Below are 15,161 nucleotides of genomic sequence, written 5' to 3' on the forward strand. Positions count from 1 at the left end.
CCAATACAATGCAGCATGTGTCATATGCTTTAGTTATATTTTTGTGCAAACATCTATGACAAATGTCAAAGCACCAATCTCAAACAAGACAACTTACGGTTGTAATCACAGTATCATTGATATCACATCTGTTCTTCTGGATTTCCAGAATTTTTCCCAATCCATGGATAACCCCCTTGTCAGTTGCAATATTTGTGTAATTTATAGGTGCCTCATTTATGTAAAGCTGTAAAGGAAATGCACTCCGTTAAAATGCAATGGACCAGCTGACCTACACAACTGTAGTACTGACTTGACAGATGAAAGAAACTCTGCTGGGGACTACAGCAAAAAATATTGCCCAAGGAAGTCCCAGACTGAAAGAATGCTCAAGTGTGGCCATGGAAAAAGGGACAACATAACATCTTCAATTCTTCACACCATCCCTATTCAACAAACCACATAAGAATGTGGTCAGCTTTATTAATATGCTTATGTCCTACTGATGTACTTGAGTACTCTGCAGAATTAGGGCCACTGCATAAAGGATAGTATGACTAGAGAATAAAGCCATGAGCAAAGAGCACCGTTTTTCTGGTTATGCCACAGATTTGGGCCTGTCCTGTCCCTTAGATTCCTTATGACAAGAAAGGGTATTGTGAGAATAAATTCACTAATACGGGCTGAACCTCTCTAGCCTGACACTCTCACGACCTAACTAGTGCTGAACCAGAGAATTTGCCAGACCATGGGAGGTCAATATTGTCTAGCAGCATTACCAAGATTACTACTACTACTTTCTAGGCAATTAGAAGACATTTAGGGATAAATGAGAGCTAAATAACAGCACAGAAAATGGAGAGCCAGGACGGGTGGCTGTAAATAAACATTATGGGCCCACAGGAAACTTGGTCACATCCATGATAAGTAGACATCCAGCTAGCTAAAGTCATGCAGGCCCAGGGATGTTGCCAGACCAGAGAATGCCGGACTAAAGAGTTTCAACCTGTACTGCAACATGCTCTGAGCTCCTGGTATAAAAGCAGGTATAAAACTACAAATTAATATTAGTACTATTTTTAAAATTAAAAGAGAATCTCCAGAAAAGCTGGTGGAAATAGTATTAACAATTGCTTTGCAATGAAGGTATCTAGCCAACAGCTAGGTGTATGAGACCATCATATAGTCTTGTAAAATACAATGCTAAGTCTGAACAGTGTAATTTAAATCCAGTCAAAGATCCCTTCTCGTTTGACTTTGAATTGAGCAAGCTTTGTCTTGACTGTTGGGAAACTCAATAGCACATTTGAGTGGGAACTTTTGTAATATTAAGGTGTCAGAATATAGGTCTTGCTGCATGCTTTTCAATTTAAGATACAAATTTCTTTTCTATAGTGAAGAAAACAGTTTTCTGCATTTAAACACAGACTGCAGCACCTGGCCATTTTGAAGGAAGAATCCAACTTGATAGGAAAACCCAAGCATGGTTTCCCGGTGCATGCCATTGTGCATGTCATTCTTCAAGAGCTTTTCCTCCAACACAATGTGATATCGGATTTGGTCCTCGTCCTGCAAGACATGGGGGTAAACCAGTGAGTTGGTCATTCTAAGATACTACCTCTTATACCTATAGTGCTACTCCCCCACCTGCATGACTTGTTCTGTCCTTCCAATATATTTTGTATCTTGGTATTACTGTGTCCCATTGATTATCCTCAATCCACCAAGTTTCTGTGATACTTATTATATCAATATCGTCATTTAATGAGCGTCACTCTAGGTCACCCATCTTATTATTTAGATTAGTGTTTGTAGATTAGCACTTTAAAAACTTGTCACTTTTTAGCCGTCTGTCATTACAAAATGCGATTGAATGGGATTCTTTTTCATTTGACTGTTTCAGATCAGATTCTTCCTGTATTTTATCATTTTCCAGCCTCTCAAGCCATCCATCACTTTCGTTGCTCTCTTCTGGACTCCCTCCAAGTGATTTACATCTTTACTAAAGACAATATTCCAGCTGAGGCCTCACCACTGCTGCATACAGTGTGACAATAACCTCCTCTGTCTTACATACAACACTCCTGCTAATACACTCCAGAATGATATTAGCCTTTTTTGCAAGTGAATCACACTGTTGACTCATATTTGTGTTCCACTACAACCCCAGATCTGATGACATTACTATTTCAGCAAAAGTACCACCTACCCAGTTATTCCCCATTTTGTAATTATGCATTTGACTTTTTTTCTTCCCTAAGGCTGTGTCTACACTGGACCCCTTTTCCGGAAAAGGGATGCAGATGAGACAAGTCGGAATTGCAAATGAAGTGGGGGATTTAAATATCCCCCGCTTCATTTGTATAAACATGGCTGCCGCTTTTTTCCGATTCGGGGCTTTGCCGGAGAAAAGCGCCAGTCTAGACGGGGATCTTTTGGAAAATAAAGCCTTTTCCGAAAGGTCCCTTATTCCTGATTTTAAGAGGAATAAGGGACCTTTCGGAAAAGGGTTTATTTTCCAAAAGATCCCGTCTAGACTGGCGCTTTTCTCCGGCAAAGCCCGAGCCGGAAAAAAGCGGCAGCCATGTTTATACAAATGAAGCGGGGGATATTTAAATCCCCCACTTCATTTGCAATTCCGACTTGTCTCATCTGCATCCCTTTTCTGGAAAAGGGGTCCAGTGTAGACACAGCCTAAGTGTAATACTCACTTATCTTTACTGAATTTCATCTTGTTGAATTCAGACCAATTCTCCAAATTTTTCAATGTTGTGAATTCTAGTTCTGTCTACCAAAGTGCTTATAACCCCTCCCAGCTTGGTGTCATTGCAAGTGTTATGTCTCTTCCCCACCCAGCCCAGTTTCCTGCTACAGAAGTGGAGACCAGCAACTTGTTCCTTTTAACCTCAGCAATCTGTTTGCACTAATTTATATCTGCTTACATTTTCAAGGTTACCTCCACCAAGAAAAGGCTCAGATCAATATCTTATGACTGAAAGCTGAGACTTTACCTTCACACAGCTTTCTGCACTTGATTGGTAGATTAAACATTTTTTCACAAAAATGGCCAAGCTGTTTTCTGATTTTAAAATGGTTTTCTTGTATCTTCAAGTCTTTTCCCATTTTGCTGGAGTTACTTTGTAACATACATTTTGTATGGCTGGGAATGCTTTCTTTTAGTTAGTTTTAGTGGCCTATTCTGCTTACAATGGACTAGTGGGATCAGGAGAATAATTTTCAAAAACACATGGGGCAATATCTACACTGAAAAAAAAAAAAAAAAAAAAAAAGGAGCAGCAGCATGTCTCAAAGCCCAGGTCCACCAGCTCTGGCTCATGTTATTGGGGTTAAAAATAGCAGACTAAAGTTCAGACTCTGAAACCCAGTAATGGGAAGGGATCCCAGGCCCTAGGCTCCAGTATGAGCGTGTAAATCTACACTGCTACCAATTCCACTGATCCAGGCACTGAGCTATTTTTTGCAGCATAGATATATCCTAAATCAGTGTTTCTCAACTTTTTTTAAAATAAAGTACCCCTTTTTAAAAAAAATTATAAGTACCCTCCGTACATAGTTTTCAGACACACAATTTTTTTTCTACCATTGCAACACATTTGTTTAAATAATTTAATCGTAGCCAGGCGGGTGATGAAATTTTTGGGTGTAAAAAGTATAAAAATAATAAAGCACTGTAAAACTTAAAACAAAAATTCAGTTTTCTCCAAATTTCAGTTGTGTTGATGTACCCCCCCCCCCCCCGACTTCTGTTGAGTACCCCTAAGGGTACTCGTACCACTGGTTGAGAAACACTGTCCTAAATGACTTATGAACTTAATTCCCATTTGAAACTCTTACTTTAGGTGTTCCACTTTTAGCAAGACTCTTCTTTTTCAGGAAGCCAATTAATTTTTTTCCTGTGTCACCTCTCCAGCAGACTAATGCACGTGAAACATGTTTAGAATGTTTTTCCAATTTACATCTTAAAATCCATACCATGTCACATACACACTCCTTAGGGCTCTCAAAGGTTCACTCCAGTAGAAATAAATTACTCCAAACCATGGCATTTGTAATTTCCACTGTGTCACTTTGGCTTTTTTCATTCTGTAGTGTCAATTTTTAATTCCGACCAGGTAGAAATCCTACTGTTTTGTTTTCAGATATCTGATATTCTTAAACTGGGCATTTGGGAAAGGAACATTACATCTCACTCATTATCATTTAAAATGAAGGGAGATATTTCCTGCTACTTATTACCAACAGGTTGAGAAATACCTCTCCTGACCAATGTTCTGCTTGGACCAAATTTTGTCCCTCTGAAATCAAGGACTGGATTCTATGACTGCTCCAAACTCCTCCTGCTAACAGAGATCTGCTATAAAATGGGAAAAGCTCAGGCAGAGCTAGCCCTGTGATCACTTCCTGCTTCTGAGAGCCACACCTCAAACACAGGCAGTCAGTGACTATGGCCAAGAGGAGACCCAGAAGAAAATTGCAAGTATAATGGCAGAAAAGCAAGAAATGAAACATCCATGTAACCATAACTAATAGGAATGCATAGAAAGCAAAAGCCTGAACTAGTGTGTGCACCTACCAGTCACTGCTTGCTCTTGGTTTAATTACCTTCTAAAGAAGAGCCAAAATTAAAGCCATTTATCCTCTGACTTGTTCTTACTCCAGGGTGTAGTCAAAGTGGCATTTAACTCCTGAAGGCCTCTGTTTCTACAAAAGCCTCGCTGATTGGTTTTAAAAACCAAAATCTTCCATAGCATGGCTCAACTCTGCTTTCTATTCAAGTTAAAAGAAGAAACGACACAGGGCACCCCCCCCCCATTAAACTTTTTAGGCTCTGAAAGCTTGATGATGGAAATAATTGTGTGAGAGTTGGCTTCAGGTGGTGCAGCTCATCTGAGCTTAGTTTCATTCATGAATGTTACAGACACAGGCTTGGCTTATATGCTGTCAACTTATGTCAGTATAACAAGGCCACTCAAGAGGGTGGAAAATCTACACCCCATGCGACATGGTTATGCTGACCTAACTCCTGGCATAGATAGCTTTATTTATGCCATTAGGAGGGCTTCTCTTGTTGACAGTGCTGGCAAGAGATGCTTTGCTGTTGGCATTTGCTGTGGTGTATTCACTAAATGCTAGAGTGGCACAATCACATTAAAGCAGCTGCAGCACTGTAAGTGTGGAGAAACCCTCAGGCCTGAAATCTATGAGGTTTAAGGGCCTTGATGATGATGTTCCTATCTAACTGCACTGTCATGTGGTTAACTGATACTTTTAAAACCAGGGTCAGTTTCTAATGGAAAAGGAAGCTTTCAAGGGACACTCTCTTGAATAAATTGGTCTTGTGTATTTTTCCAGGAAAGTGATCTAGAAACAATAACATTGTTTAATGAGAGAACTAAAATTGTATTGGCATAGGTTTTTCAGCAGCTTTATGTTGAATTTCATGAACAAAACAGGCAGTGTTTCTCGGCAGATAGATCACCAGACTGGGACTCAGGAGACCTTGGCTGGGCTGCTGGGTGACCTCAGGTCACTTTGTGCCTAAACATCTGCATTTGCAAAACAAGCATAATAGCTCCTTTTTAAAGTGCTTTGAGACCTCTTGAGGAAAAGCTTACTAAAAACATGATACCTGTTATTCTCAAGTAGAGATGGACAAAATCTAAGACTGATCATTGAAACCTCCCATTATATGAGGGAAAAATAGTTCATGAACTTATCCTCACCTGCTTCTTTTGGTTTTAATTCAATTTGACTAGACCCTGCTGTTTATTATTTCTATTTTCATCCATTCTGTGGAGCAGTGTTTCTCAACCAGTGGTATGAGTACCCTTAAGGATACTCGAGAGAAGTCTGGGGGGGGTACGTCGACACAACTGAAATTGGGAGAAAACTGAATTTTTGTTTTAAGTTTCACCACGCTTTATTATTTTTGTCGTTTTTTACACCCAAAAATTTCATTGCCCACCTGGCTATGATTAAGTTGTTTAAACAAATGTGTTGCAACGGTAGAAAAAATGTTTGTGTCTGACAACTGTAGATACTGAGGGTACTTAATTTTTTTTTAAAGGGGTACTTTATAAAAAAAAAAAGGTTGAGAAACAGTGCTGTGGAGCTCTAGCAGTTTTGACACTGAAATGGTGTGTTTAATTGACAAGACAATATTTGCAAATAATACTGAAATGGTGTGTTTAATTGACAAGACAATATTTGCAAATAATACATACCAGAGTGACAGACTTTTTATTCCTGAGGTAACTTTCAATTGCATCATTATTTGGGGCAAAAACTGTGTAAGTATTAGCTGCTTCTATTTCATTTGCCAGGCTATATTGCTGTTGAGGAAAGACATAAAAAAACCTTTGTAATGATATTTGGCTACCAATCCAAACACACACAATCCAGAAAACTACTCTACTTATATTCTTAAAATAATATGAATACTTGCAATAACATAACCCCTGAAAATGGAGTAATCAGGCATCTGTTCTAAGCGGGCCAGCAGTTTTGGCAATGTGCCACTCAGACCTCTGAGTGGTGTTAGAACCTGAAATAAAAGCATACAAACAATGTCAATAGATGGACATATATCATGTTTGCTGCTGCTAGGACTAGAAATAGAATTAATTGTTGCACCATTCGATATATTTCCACATCTCTTGGCAGTTTTCCCATACAAGCTGTATTGCCTTGCTCAGGAGGCAAAGGAATCGAGAGCAGTCGGATAACTTTTTAATTATATGGTCAGGTACCTTATCAATAACATGGATGACTCCATTTGTAGCTGCAATATCACCAACTACAATGTTAGCCCCTTCAATAGTGATGTTCTGAAAAGCAAAGGAACAGAGTTTACTTTTACATCACAGTTACACCTGTTTGCTAATTGCGTGTAGCAGACTACTTGTCTTAAGTTTGCATAGAGCTAGATCGTATCCTTGTCTAATGTGAAATGCATGGAAGGCAGTAACCTTTCCTTCTCCCAGCCTAGCCCATGTTAGGGCTCCCCAGATTCAAAGTCCTGGAACACAAAGGCTGTACCCTAGATAATTTGCTTTGCAGAAACTGGGTGGAGAGTGGAGAGTATGTAGCATTGTGGCTCTGTCTCCCTACTAGAGCTGGGTGAATTTTTTTTAGCTGACAAAAATGCAGTTTCAGGCAGGCTGAAACTAGCCACAAACAACTTTGGCCAACCACAAATTGACTGGGGGGAGGGTGCTGGATTGGCTGCTGCAGGCCTCTGGTAGTATTTTAACCCAGTGGTTTGGGTACTTGCCCGCCATGTGAAAGACTTAGGTTTGGATCCCTGCTCTGAAATCAACTTTTATGATTTACCACAAATTCTGAAAAATTTTACATTTGGTTCAGTCTAAAGCACGCTTCTCCCCCCCTGTTTTTTGGTTGTGGAGCTGACGTCGAACTGAAAAATCAGTTATTTGCCCAGCTCCATTTCCTACATGCCGGCCAGCAAAAGTGGCTGGTTGCATCAAGGCAGCAGCACTGTGGCTTCTTTAACTAGGTGAAGTTAATTGCTCCCTTTCCCCAAATGTACTGAAGGAACCTCAGGAGGAATCATGTCTCTGAGGCAGAAGTTCCTAGTTCTTCTTCTGAGGTGATGCACCTAGTTTTAATGGGCTAGTGGAACCCTTCAACATGCTCCCCCAAAGAATACTCCTCCAAGGGACAAAATACTATGGAGTTTGCATATTCCCCGAAACACAATAGTGTCCTACAATAAATCAGCCAGCTACTGAAGGCAAGGCTGAGAGGACCTGCCAGGACACCTGGCTTTCATTATATATCTTTAAAAAACACTTTCAAATGATTTGGGACCATCGAGCTATGTATACAGGCAGCCAAAGTAGTTGCACAATTTCATTACTGTTACGCTAATTTCCTCCATCCCTCCCCGTATTGTTTGTTACACTTGTTTACAATTACACTGTAAACTCTTTTGGGCATGGATTATGCTTTCCTATTTGTATAGAGTCCCTTTCAATAGGGATCTGATCATTTATTGTTTCTGACTGCTACAAAAATACCACTAATAAAAAACATATAAGGAGTGATGAGTCTCAGTCTGATTGTCTAGATAAAGCAGTAGAGAAAATAGTACTTGTCAGAGAACCCAACAGTGGGAGAATGTTACAGGGAAATTCCTATAGTGCAAAAGTTACAGGCATATTTAAATGTAAGAATATGCATTTGTATTTGTAATATTATAGCATTACTTACAGTGATGGAGTGAGAGCAAGATGGAATTTCAAGCTAGCTGAAAAGTGATCTTACCTCATTTTCTTTGGACAGATGCAGGAAATTATTATGCAGAGATGTTGCTAGCATGTCGGTTGATGATAAATTCTGAAGGTCAGCAAGTCTATACGCTCTCATTAATACATGATACCTAAAATGAAATTCAGCTGGATTCTTATGTTTAGATTTTCTTACAGTTTACAGATAAATATGTTTTAGATAAAACTTTCTAGGTCTGATTCTGGTTTGAGCTGGTGCAAAGCGAGAATTGTTTGTTTACTGCATAGATATAGGACAATTGGACCCTGATCTCAATTGGGGCTTCTAACTGTACGTAAAAATGTAATAGCTGCCTCACTGTAATAAGTTCAAATTAAAAGTATATTTGCATTCATCACCTATTAATTTAAAGAAACAGATGTATCAAATATTAAATAAAACAACATACTTTAGTAGGGTTTGAATGTTATTCTTTGACATCCAAAAGGCTTTCTCTTCTTGATCCATGTTGTCAATTGCTTGAAGAGAAGGCACAAGGACGGTTAGATTTGAAGTCCCTGATAGCATCATGTTTATTGAAGCCTCCTGAATCAGAGTAAAAATGTGTTATATTAGATGTCCTAAAAGCTACTCTGTGAATGAAATAGGTATTCTCAGATGAACCTTTTAATAGGGTACTGTACATGAGTTGTGGTACTGGTGTGGGAAGAAGAACCATGAAGTAGTGTAATGATTTGAACCAACTAATACAAAGATAGGTACACCGCCCCCCAAGAGTGGAAAACCATAACAGTGGATTTTTAGTCTGTGTATGAAGAATAGAAACAATCTTAACAGTAAGGAGGAAGAGATAGGATCTGAATACTTCTGACTACCCTTCATGGGTAGTTTAGGTACAGCTATTATTAAGCAGCAGTAGAAACGACTACATTTTAAAATCCAAATACATAAAATAAATGACACAGTAAGAAGTACTGAGATAGGATTTAGGTACTGCTTATTAAAATCTTAACAATCTTAACAAGGATAAAAACCAATTTTCTGTAGATAACCATAAAAATGAGTCAATCTTATTAAAATTCCCTTCGGGTACTGTTGACAATTCCACTTGTAACTAGGGGCTGTGGGTTGCTAGTGTTTGAGTATGCTAACTTGTGTTTCATTTAGCAATGTTGGGTATTAGGCTGTGGAGGAAACTGGGGAAGAGAGATTGAGGAATAATCTCAATGTAGCCCTATTCTCATAAAATTTGCTATTTTCACTCTTGCTAACTTTCATGGAGCATGAGCATCAGGTTTGTCTTGCCCTAGCTGGTGAACTGCCTGGAAACTGATCGTGGTTTCTTGGTTCTCCTTTATTCCTTTTCTTGTCATTTCAGTGTCAAGAAAAAATATGCATAAACTAGCCCCTGATATAGACTCATGGAATCCTAGAATCCTAGAACTGGAAGAGACCTGGAGAGGTCATTGAGTCCAGTCCTCTGTCCCCTGCAGGACCAAGCACCTTCTAGACCGGGGTGGATTAAAGGGTCTCGTGGGTCGGATCTGGCCTGCCAAGCAAGTTGATCCGGCCTGCAGAGGCCCTGCTGTTTCCCCCACCCATAGGCCATGACCTGGGGAAGCACGTGAAGTCTCCTCCCACCTTGCAAGGGGCCTAGTACTTAAAGTCAACCACCAGCTGCTGCTCAGTGGCGGTTGACTGTAAGCACGGCGCTCCCTTGCAGGGTGGGGGCAGGGAGTGAGAGACTTCACGTGCTCCTCCTCCCCAGGCCCTGATTGACCTGGGGGCAGCAGGAGGAGCATGCTAAGTCTCCTCCCACCACCAGTGGCACGGGTACCTAGAGGGAACTGCCAGTTGTTTTGAACAGCTGGTAGTTCTCTTGGGTGGGGGGGGAGGAAGGGGAGGAAAGACTTTGCATGCTCCCTCTCCCAGGCCAGTCAGGGTCTGTGGGTGGGGAAGCATGGAAGTGTCTGGCCCCGCCCCTTCCACCTTAGGCCCTGCCCCATCCAGGGCGGTCCGAGGCCACTTCAAAAATTTCCAAGTGGCCCCCAGTCAAAAATTATTGCCCACCCCTGTTCTAGATCATCCCTGACAGACATAGCTGGTAATTATATCAGTTAGTGTCATCTTTTCTTTCTCATCGCCATTGACACCAGCATCTGAAGACCTCCCAAGTATTTAAAAATAGAACTAACAATAACTTCCTTCCTTCCGACTGATTGACCTACCTACCTAATCTGTAGGAAAAAATGGCATTCAGGTATGAACATGTTTAAACATGAACATTCCTGCTACAATATGAAGTTAATAATATGCACAGGAAAAAAACCCTCCCTGTTTTGCTTTTCTTATCACATATCGTGATCCAGAAAGAAATTTTCTCCTACTCCCAAAGCCTCAGTATCTGAGCATAGCTCAGTCAACCACAGGACCTAATCCAAGGCTCACTGAAGTCATCCGAAAGATTCATACTGACGCTTATGGTCTTTGAAGCAGGCTCATAATCTCTTTCTGGGCTATGTGCACAGCTAGCAATAAATATCTAAGGGCTAAGGATCGATTAGCACAGTGTTTCTCAAACTGTGCTCCGCGGAGCCCCAGGGCTCTGCGAGATATCTCCAGGGGTTCCACGAGGTTGACAAACTGGAAACATTGATAACTACAACACATACAATCAGTGAACCGCTGGGGCTCCACAAAAGTACAACACATACAATCAGTGGACCGCTGGGGCTCCACAAAAGTACAACACATACAATCAGTGGACTGCTGGGGCTCCGCATAATTTTTTATGCATGTAAAGGGCTCTGGAGCCCAAAAAGTTTGAGAACCACTGGATTAGCACAATCTTTGGATATTCACTGTGCTTTGATTGCCTAGTTCCTGCTTTTTATTAAGCTGTTTTGCAACTGGAAAGGATATGAGTGAAGGCTGATGGCAAATGGTGTCTTGTTAACCACTTCTAGATGGCTAGAGAGACTTTCTGTGAGTAAAATGTGGGGACAAACCTGCTTCAAGAGCCCTGTACCTCTTGTCATTTAACAGAGTACTTGGCTTGTGTTTCTAGAAAAAATTAAATGTTAGATTGTGTGTGACCAGGCGTCTGGTGTAAAAGACTGAAGGGAATGACAGAGGGTAGAGATCTTGATAGGAGATAGTTAAGATACTTTTAATCAGTGATATGTAATATTTCTGGTAGGTTATTTGGATAGCAGTGTCTATAACTACAAAAGCACCAGAAACAGCATCTATGTAATGGGAGAAGGGGCATCACACAAGTATGCAGGATAGAACCTGCTACTAACCTTAGATGTTAAAATCATGGAAGTTGCACTGGCTCTTCTAATAGATAAGTGAGGAATGTGATACTCTTGAAGGATATGGTTTTCAGATCATACTACAGCTCTTAAATTAAAGAGGTGGAGTTTCTCTGAAGCAGAGCAAGAATGTCCATATCATTGTTTCAATAGACTTTGTGGTCTGCTCCCTGCATGGTGTGTTCACCCTTCTCTCTTTCCCCTCTACTACCTGAAGAGTTTTGTGGAAGCCAAGCAGCATTTTCCTAATTCCTGATTCCAAATACATGACTACATATACTTATTTCCACTCTTGTTTCATTATTTTCTGTCTGTAGAATTGCCAGTAAAATATGCTTCTGTTCGAAAGACTGAGCCACAAACAGATAGCTATTTTTAAACTAGCCACATTATCCTCCAGCTCCATTCTGCTGCCAGAGCTACACAAAGTGTGACAGTGGTTAGGCAAGTGGTGTGTTGTGACTGCTGCTTATCACGCTGTTCCTAAGGGTCTGTCTGTTACATTGTGCTTGCTTCACCTATTCGTAGTGTCTATTTATTGTCTCTTGTCTTCTATTTAGACTGTAGGTTCTATGGAGTTGGAAGTGTTTCTGTGTATTTGTACTGCATGTGGCATAATGGAAGTGGGACTTCCGGGTTCTACTGAAATACAAGTAATAAGTTACAGGAGCGATCTGACAAATGTGAATCTATTTGCTGTTTGGAACAGATTTTTGTTTTGTTCAAACCGATGTTTCTAATTCTATCAAAGTCAGATATTGTATTCTGATTTATCTGCTCATTCCTTTTCTACAGCTCATTCAAGTCAGCATGGACTGCAGGTTCCTCTTCACTTGCTCTAGCTGTCAGAATGATGACCACTCACAGCTCACATTTTTCATGCCATCCTGCTCGGTGCAAATATGCAGGAGAAAGCATTCTCCTCCAAGCCCCTCTGCTGTGTAGTCTGCTGCAGCCACTGGCTCCACAGCCCTTATGCAGCCTTCTTGTGAAGGAGGAAATAGGAAAATCTGCTCAGCGGTGAGATCTCATGTCATCTGTGTGCCCATAGAGCTGAGCTCTGTGTCACAAGAAGGTTCACATGTCTATGCAGCCTCCCACGCCATTTACTAGAACTGGCATTGGTTCCTTTGCCAGTGGAGCTTCTGCATCTATTGAGATTGGAGCTGGAATTTGGCCTCGATGCAGAAAAAGACTATAATAACGGCCATACTGGGTCAGACCAAAGGTCCATCTAGCCCAGTATCCTGTCTGCCAACAGTGGCCAATGCCAGATGCCCCAGAGGGAGGGATCACAACAGGTAATCCTCACACGACCCCTCCCGTCACCCATTTTTAGACAAACAGAGGCTAGGGACACCTACCCATCCTGGCTAATTAGATGATCAGGTTTTGCCCTGAGGTACATGTATTCACCTGCTCATGTCAGTACAGATCTGGCCTGTCTTATTTGATGGGAACATCACTAGCAATCCACATTGCTAGATAACAAAAATATAGTATTTTCCTCAAATTTTAATATGCAAAGAAAATATACTCACATTAACCCACTGGTTAAATCCAGCTGCTTCTGACAGAGAAGACAACTCCTGCTCCAATAAAGAGAAGAATAAATATAGAGGCTATAGACATCATAACCTACATAAGTGGCTTGGTTTTCAGAGGTAATGAGCATTAACAGCTGATATTACAATCTGTGGTGACACAGAATGTCTGTCCAGGATGTTATTACACGGAGATACAGATTCAGTAGGCATGAATGAGAATGGTGGTAATTCTATCATCAGCAATAAAATAGTAAAATTTTTCTAATACAAGTTGAAACTCTCTAAACCCCTGTGGACCGGTCTGGCACTGAGCTAGAGAATTTGCTGGTCCATGGGAGGTCAATATTTTCAAGCAGAATTACTAATATTTCCACTGCTTACTGGGCATGTAGGGGTAAATTAGAGCTAAATAACAGTACAGAACACTGAAAGCCTGGACTGGTGGCTGAAAACAAACTTTATGGGACCACAGGAAACTAGGCCACACCCATGATGAGTGAACATCCAGTTAACTAAAATCATGCCAGACCACAGATGTTGCCGGACCAGACTGTGCCAGACTAGAGAGGTTCAACCAGTAGCATGGCACTCTTTGGTTTCAGTGGGAGTTATGAAATCTCAGCTCTGTAAATCACGCCACCTAATGCCTAAATATGCATGTAGATGTCTAAGTCTGGGCTAAACATTTTACTTCTAGCACAAATCTTGGTTTAAGTCAATTCCAAATAATTCAAAAGAGAGTTCTGTAACTGTGCAGATTTTACAGCACTAAGAAGAGTCATTCTTTACACAGAAAGGCCTTCTTAATATTAACTGTAGTGAAGCTAGTGCTTAATAAATAATAACAATAATAATAATAATAATAATAATAAAAATAAAAGACCTGTCCATTTTTGAAGTTTTCTTTTTTTGTAGTAAAGGATGGACCTCCCTGGTTTGGCACCCTCAGGACCTGACTGGTTTTGGATGAGGGGTTTTGCTGGACCAGGTGAGGTCATTTCTGGCCCTTGGCACCCTCCTCCCCAGCCCTGGCCCAGCCACCAGCTTCCCAGCTGGCTCCACCACCCTGCCAACCCAGCTGGCAGCTGCTGTTACTGTGGCTTTGGGCCCCACCAGGCAACCATCATTGCTACGGTTCCCAGCCCTGCCAGGCAGTCATGTGCCGGGTCTCCCCCCACATGGCTCCCTGCTGCAGGCCCTCCACCAGGACTCTCATGGATGCTTCTGGACCAGAGAGTCCCAGTTTAGAGAGTTTCAACCTGTATTGATAGTAACTGGAAATCCTTAAGGGTAATTTTCAGAAAATGGGGCTTTTTAGTAGTTGAAGTGTATTGTAGTTCTACCCTCCCCCCTCCAAAACTATTCTGCTGTTCAGTTATGATTCCTCATTCCAATGCAACATGTTCTCTGCAGACCTTCATCTTGGGTGTAATTCAGGGGTGGGGAACCTCAGGCCCAGGGGCCAGATGCGATCTTTGGCTTGCCTGGATCCGGCCCCCAAAGCGCATGCCCCCCCCATTGGGGAGCCTGCATTGGTGTTCCAGACCCCCTACTGGTTCCCCCTGGGGCTGGAGCACACAAAATCTATGCCAAGCTCTGGTGTGTGAGGGGAATGTGGGGAGTGTCTTTCTCCTTCTCAGTAGGTGGCCATAGTGAGGGTTTTTTTTCTGCTTCTCACGTGTGTGCAGCCCCCGGATGATCTTTCTGTGGGTCAGCGGCCCCCGACTCATAAAAGATTCCCCATCCCTGGTGTAATTTCCCTACACAGTCATTTTGTTTTCCACCAACTGCAGAAAAGAATTCTGACAGAATTTTAAGTCTTTTTATATGTTCATTTGTGTTGCCATTTCCAAGCAATGCGAAAGGTTGCAAAATTAATCTGACATTATAAGTTCATTGGCAAACCTGACTTTAGGTTCTGTAGTGGATTTGGTTTCTGTTCATTTCAGGGCTGAGACTGGATGCAGATTAGGTGCTATAAATGGGAATGCCAATATCAGTTACTTACTGCTGCTGTTTCTTTTTAAAAGATAAAATGGAGACACAC

At 41.3% G+C, this 15,161-nt stretch overlaps 1 protein-coding gene across 3 annotated transcripts in view; it reads right to left on the bottom strand.

Annotated features, from left to right (window-relative positions):
- The window catches only part of STAB2 (stabilin 2), a 142,023-nt gene that overhangs the window by 65,907 nt on the left and 60,955 nt on the right, over nucleotides 1–15,161 (bottom strand). For all 3 annotated transcript variants that reach the window (XM_075938882.2, XM_075938875.2, XM_089781718.1), the window contains 8 exons: nucleotides 13,109–13,156; nucleotides 8,699–8,835; nucleotides 8,287–8,401; nucleotides 6,750–6,827; nucleotides 6,446–6,544; nucleotides 6,225–6,332; nucleotides 1,417–1,548; nucleotides 98–226 (listed from right to left, as the gene is read on the bottom strand). In XM_075938882.2, the coding sequence (XP_075794997.2) occupies nucleotides 98–226; nucleotides 1,417–1,548; nucleotides 6,225–6,332; nucleotides 6,446–6,544; nucleotides 6,750–6,827; nucleotides 8,287–8,401; nucleotides 8,699–8,835; nucleotides 13,109–13,156 (846 nt within the window). The remainder of the gene's footprint in view (nucleotides 1–97; nucleotides 227–1,416; nucleotides 1,549–6,224; nucleotides 6,333–6,445; nucleotides 6,545–6,749; nucleotides 6,828–8,286; nucleotides 8,402–8,698; nucleotides 8,836–13,108; nucleotides 13,157–15,161) is intronic.

The sequence above is a fragment of the Pelodiscus sinensis genome, chromosome 1 (assembly GCF_052426305.1).
Source record: "Pelodiscus sinensis isolate ZL-2025 chromosome 1, ASM5242630v1, whole genome shotgun sequence".
In the NCBI taxonomy this organism is placed as follows: Eukaryota; Metazoa; Chordata; order Testudines; family Trionychidae; genus Pelodiscus; species Pelodiscus sinensis.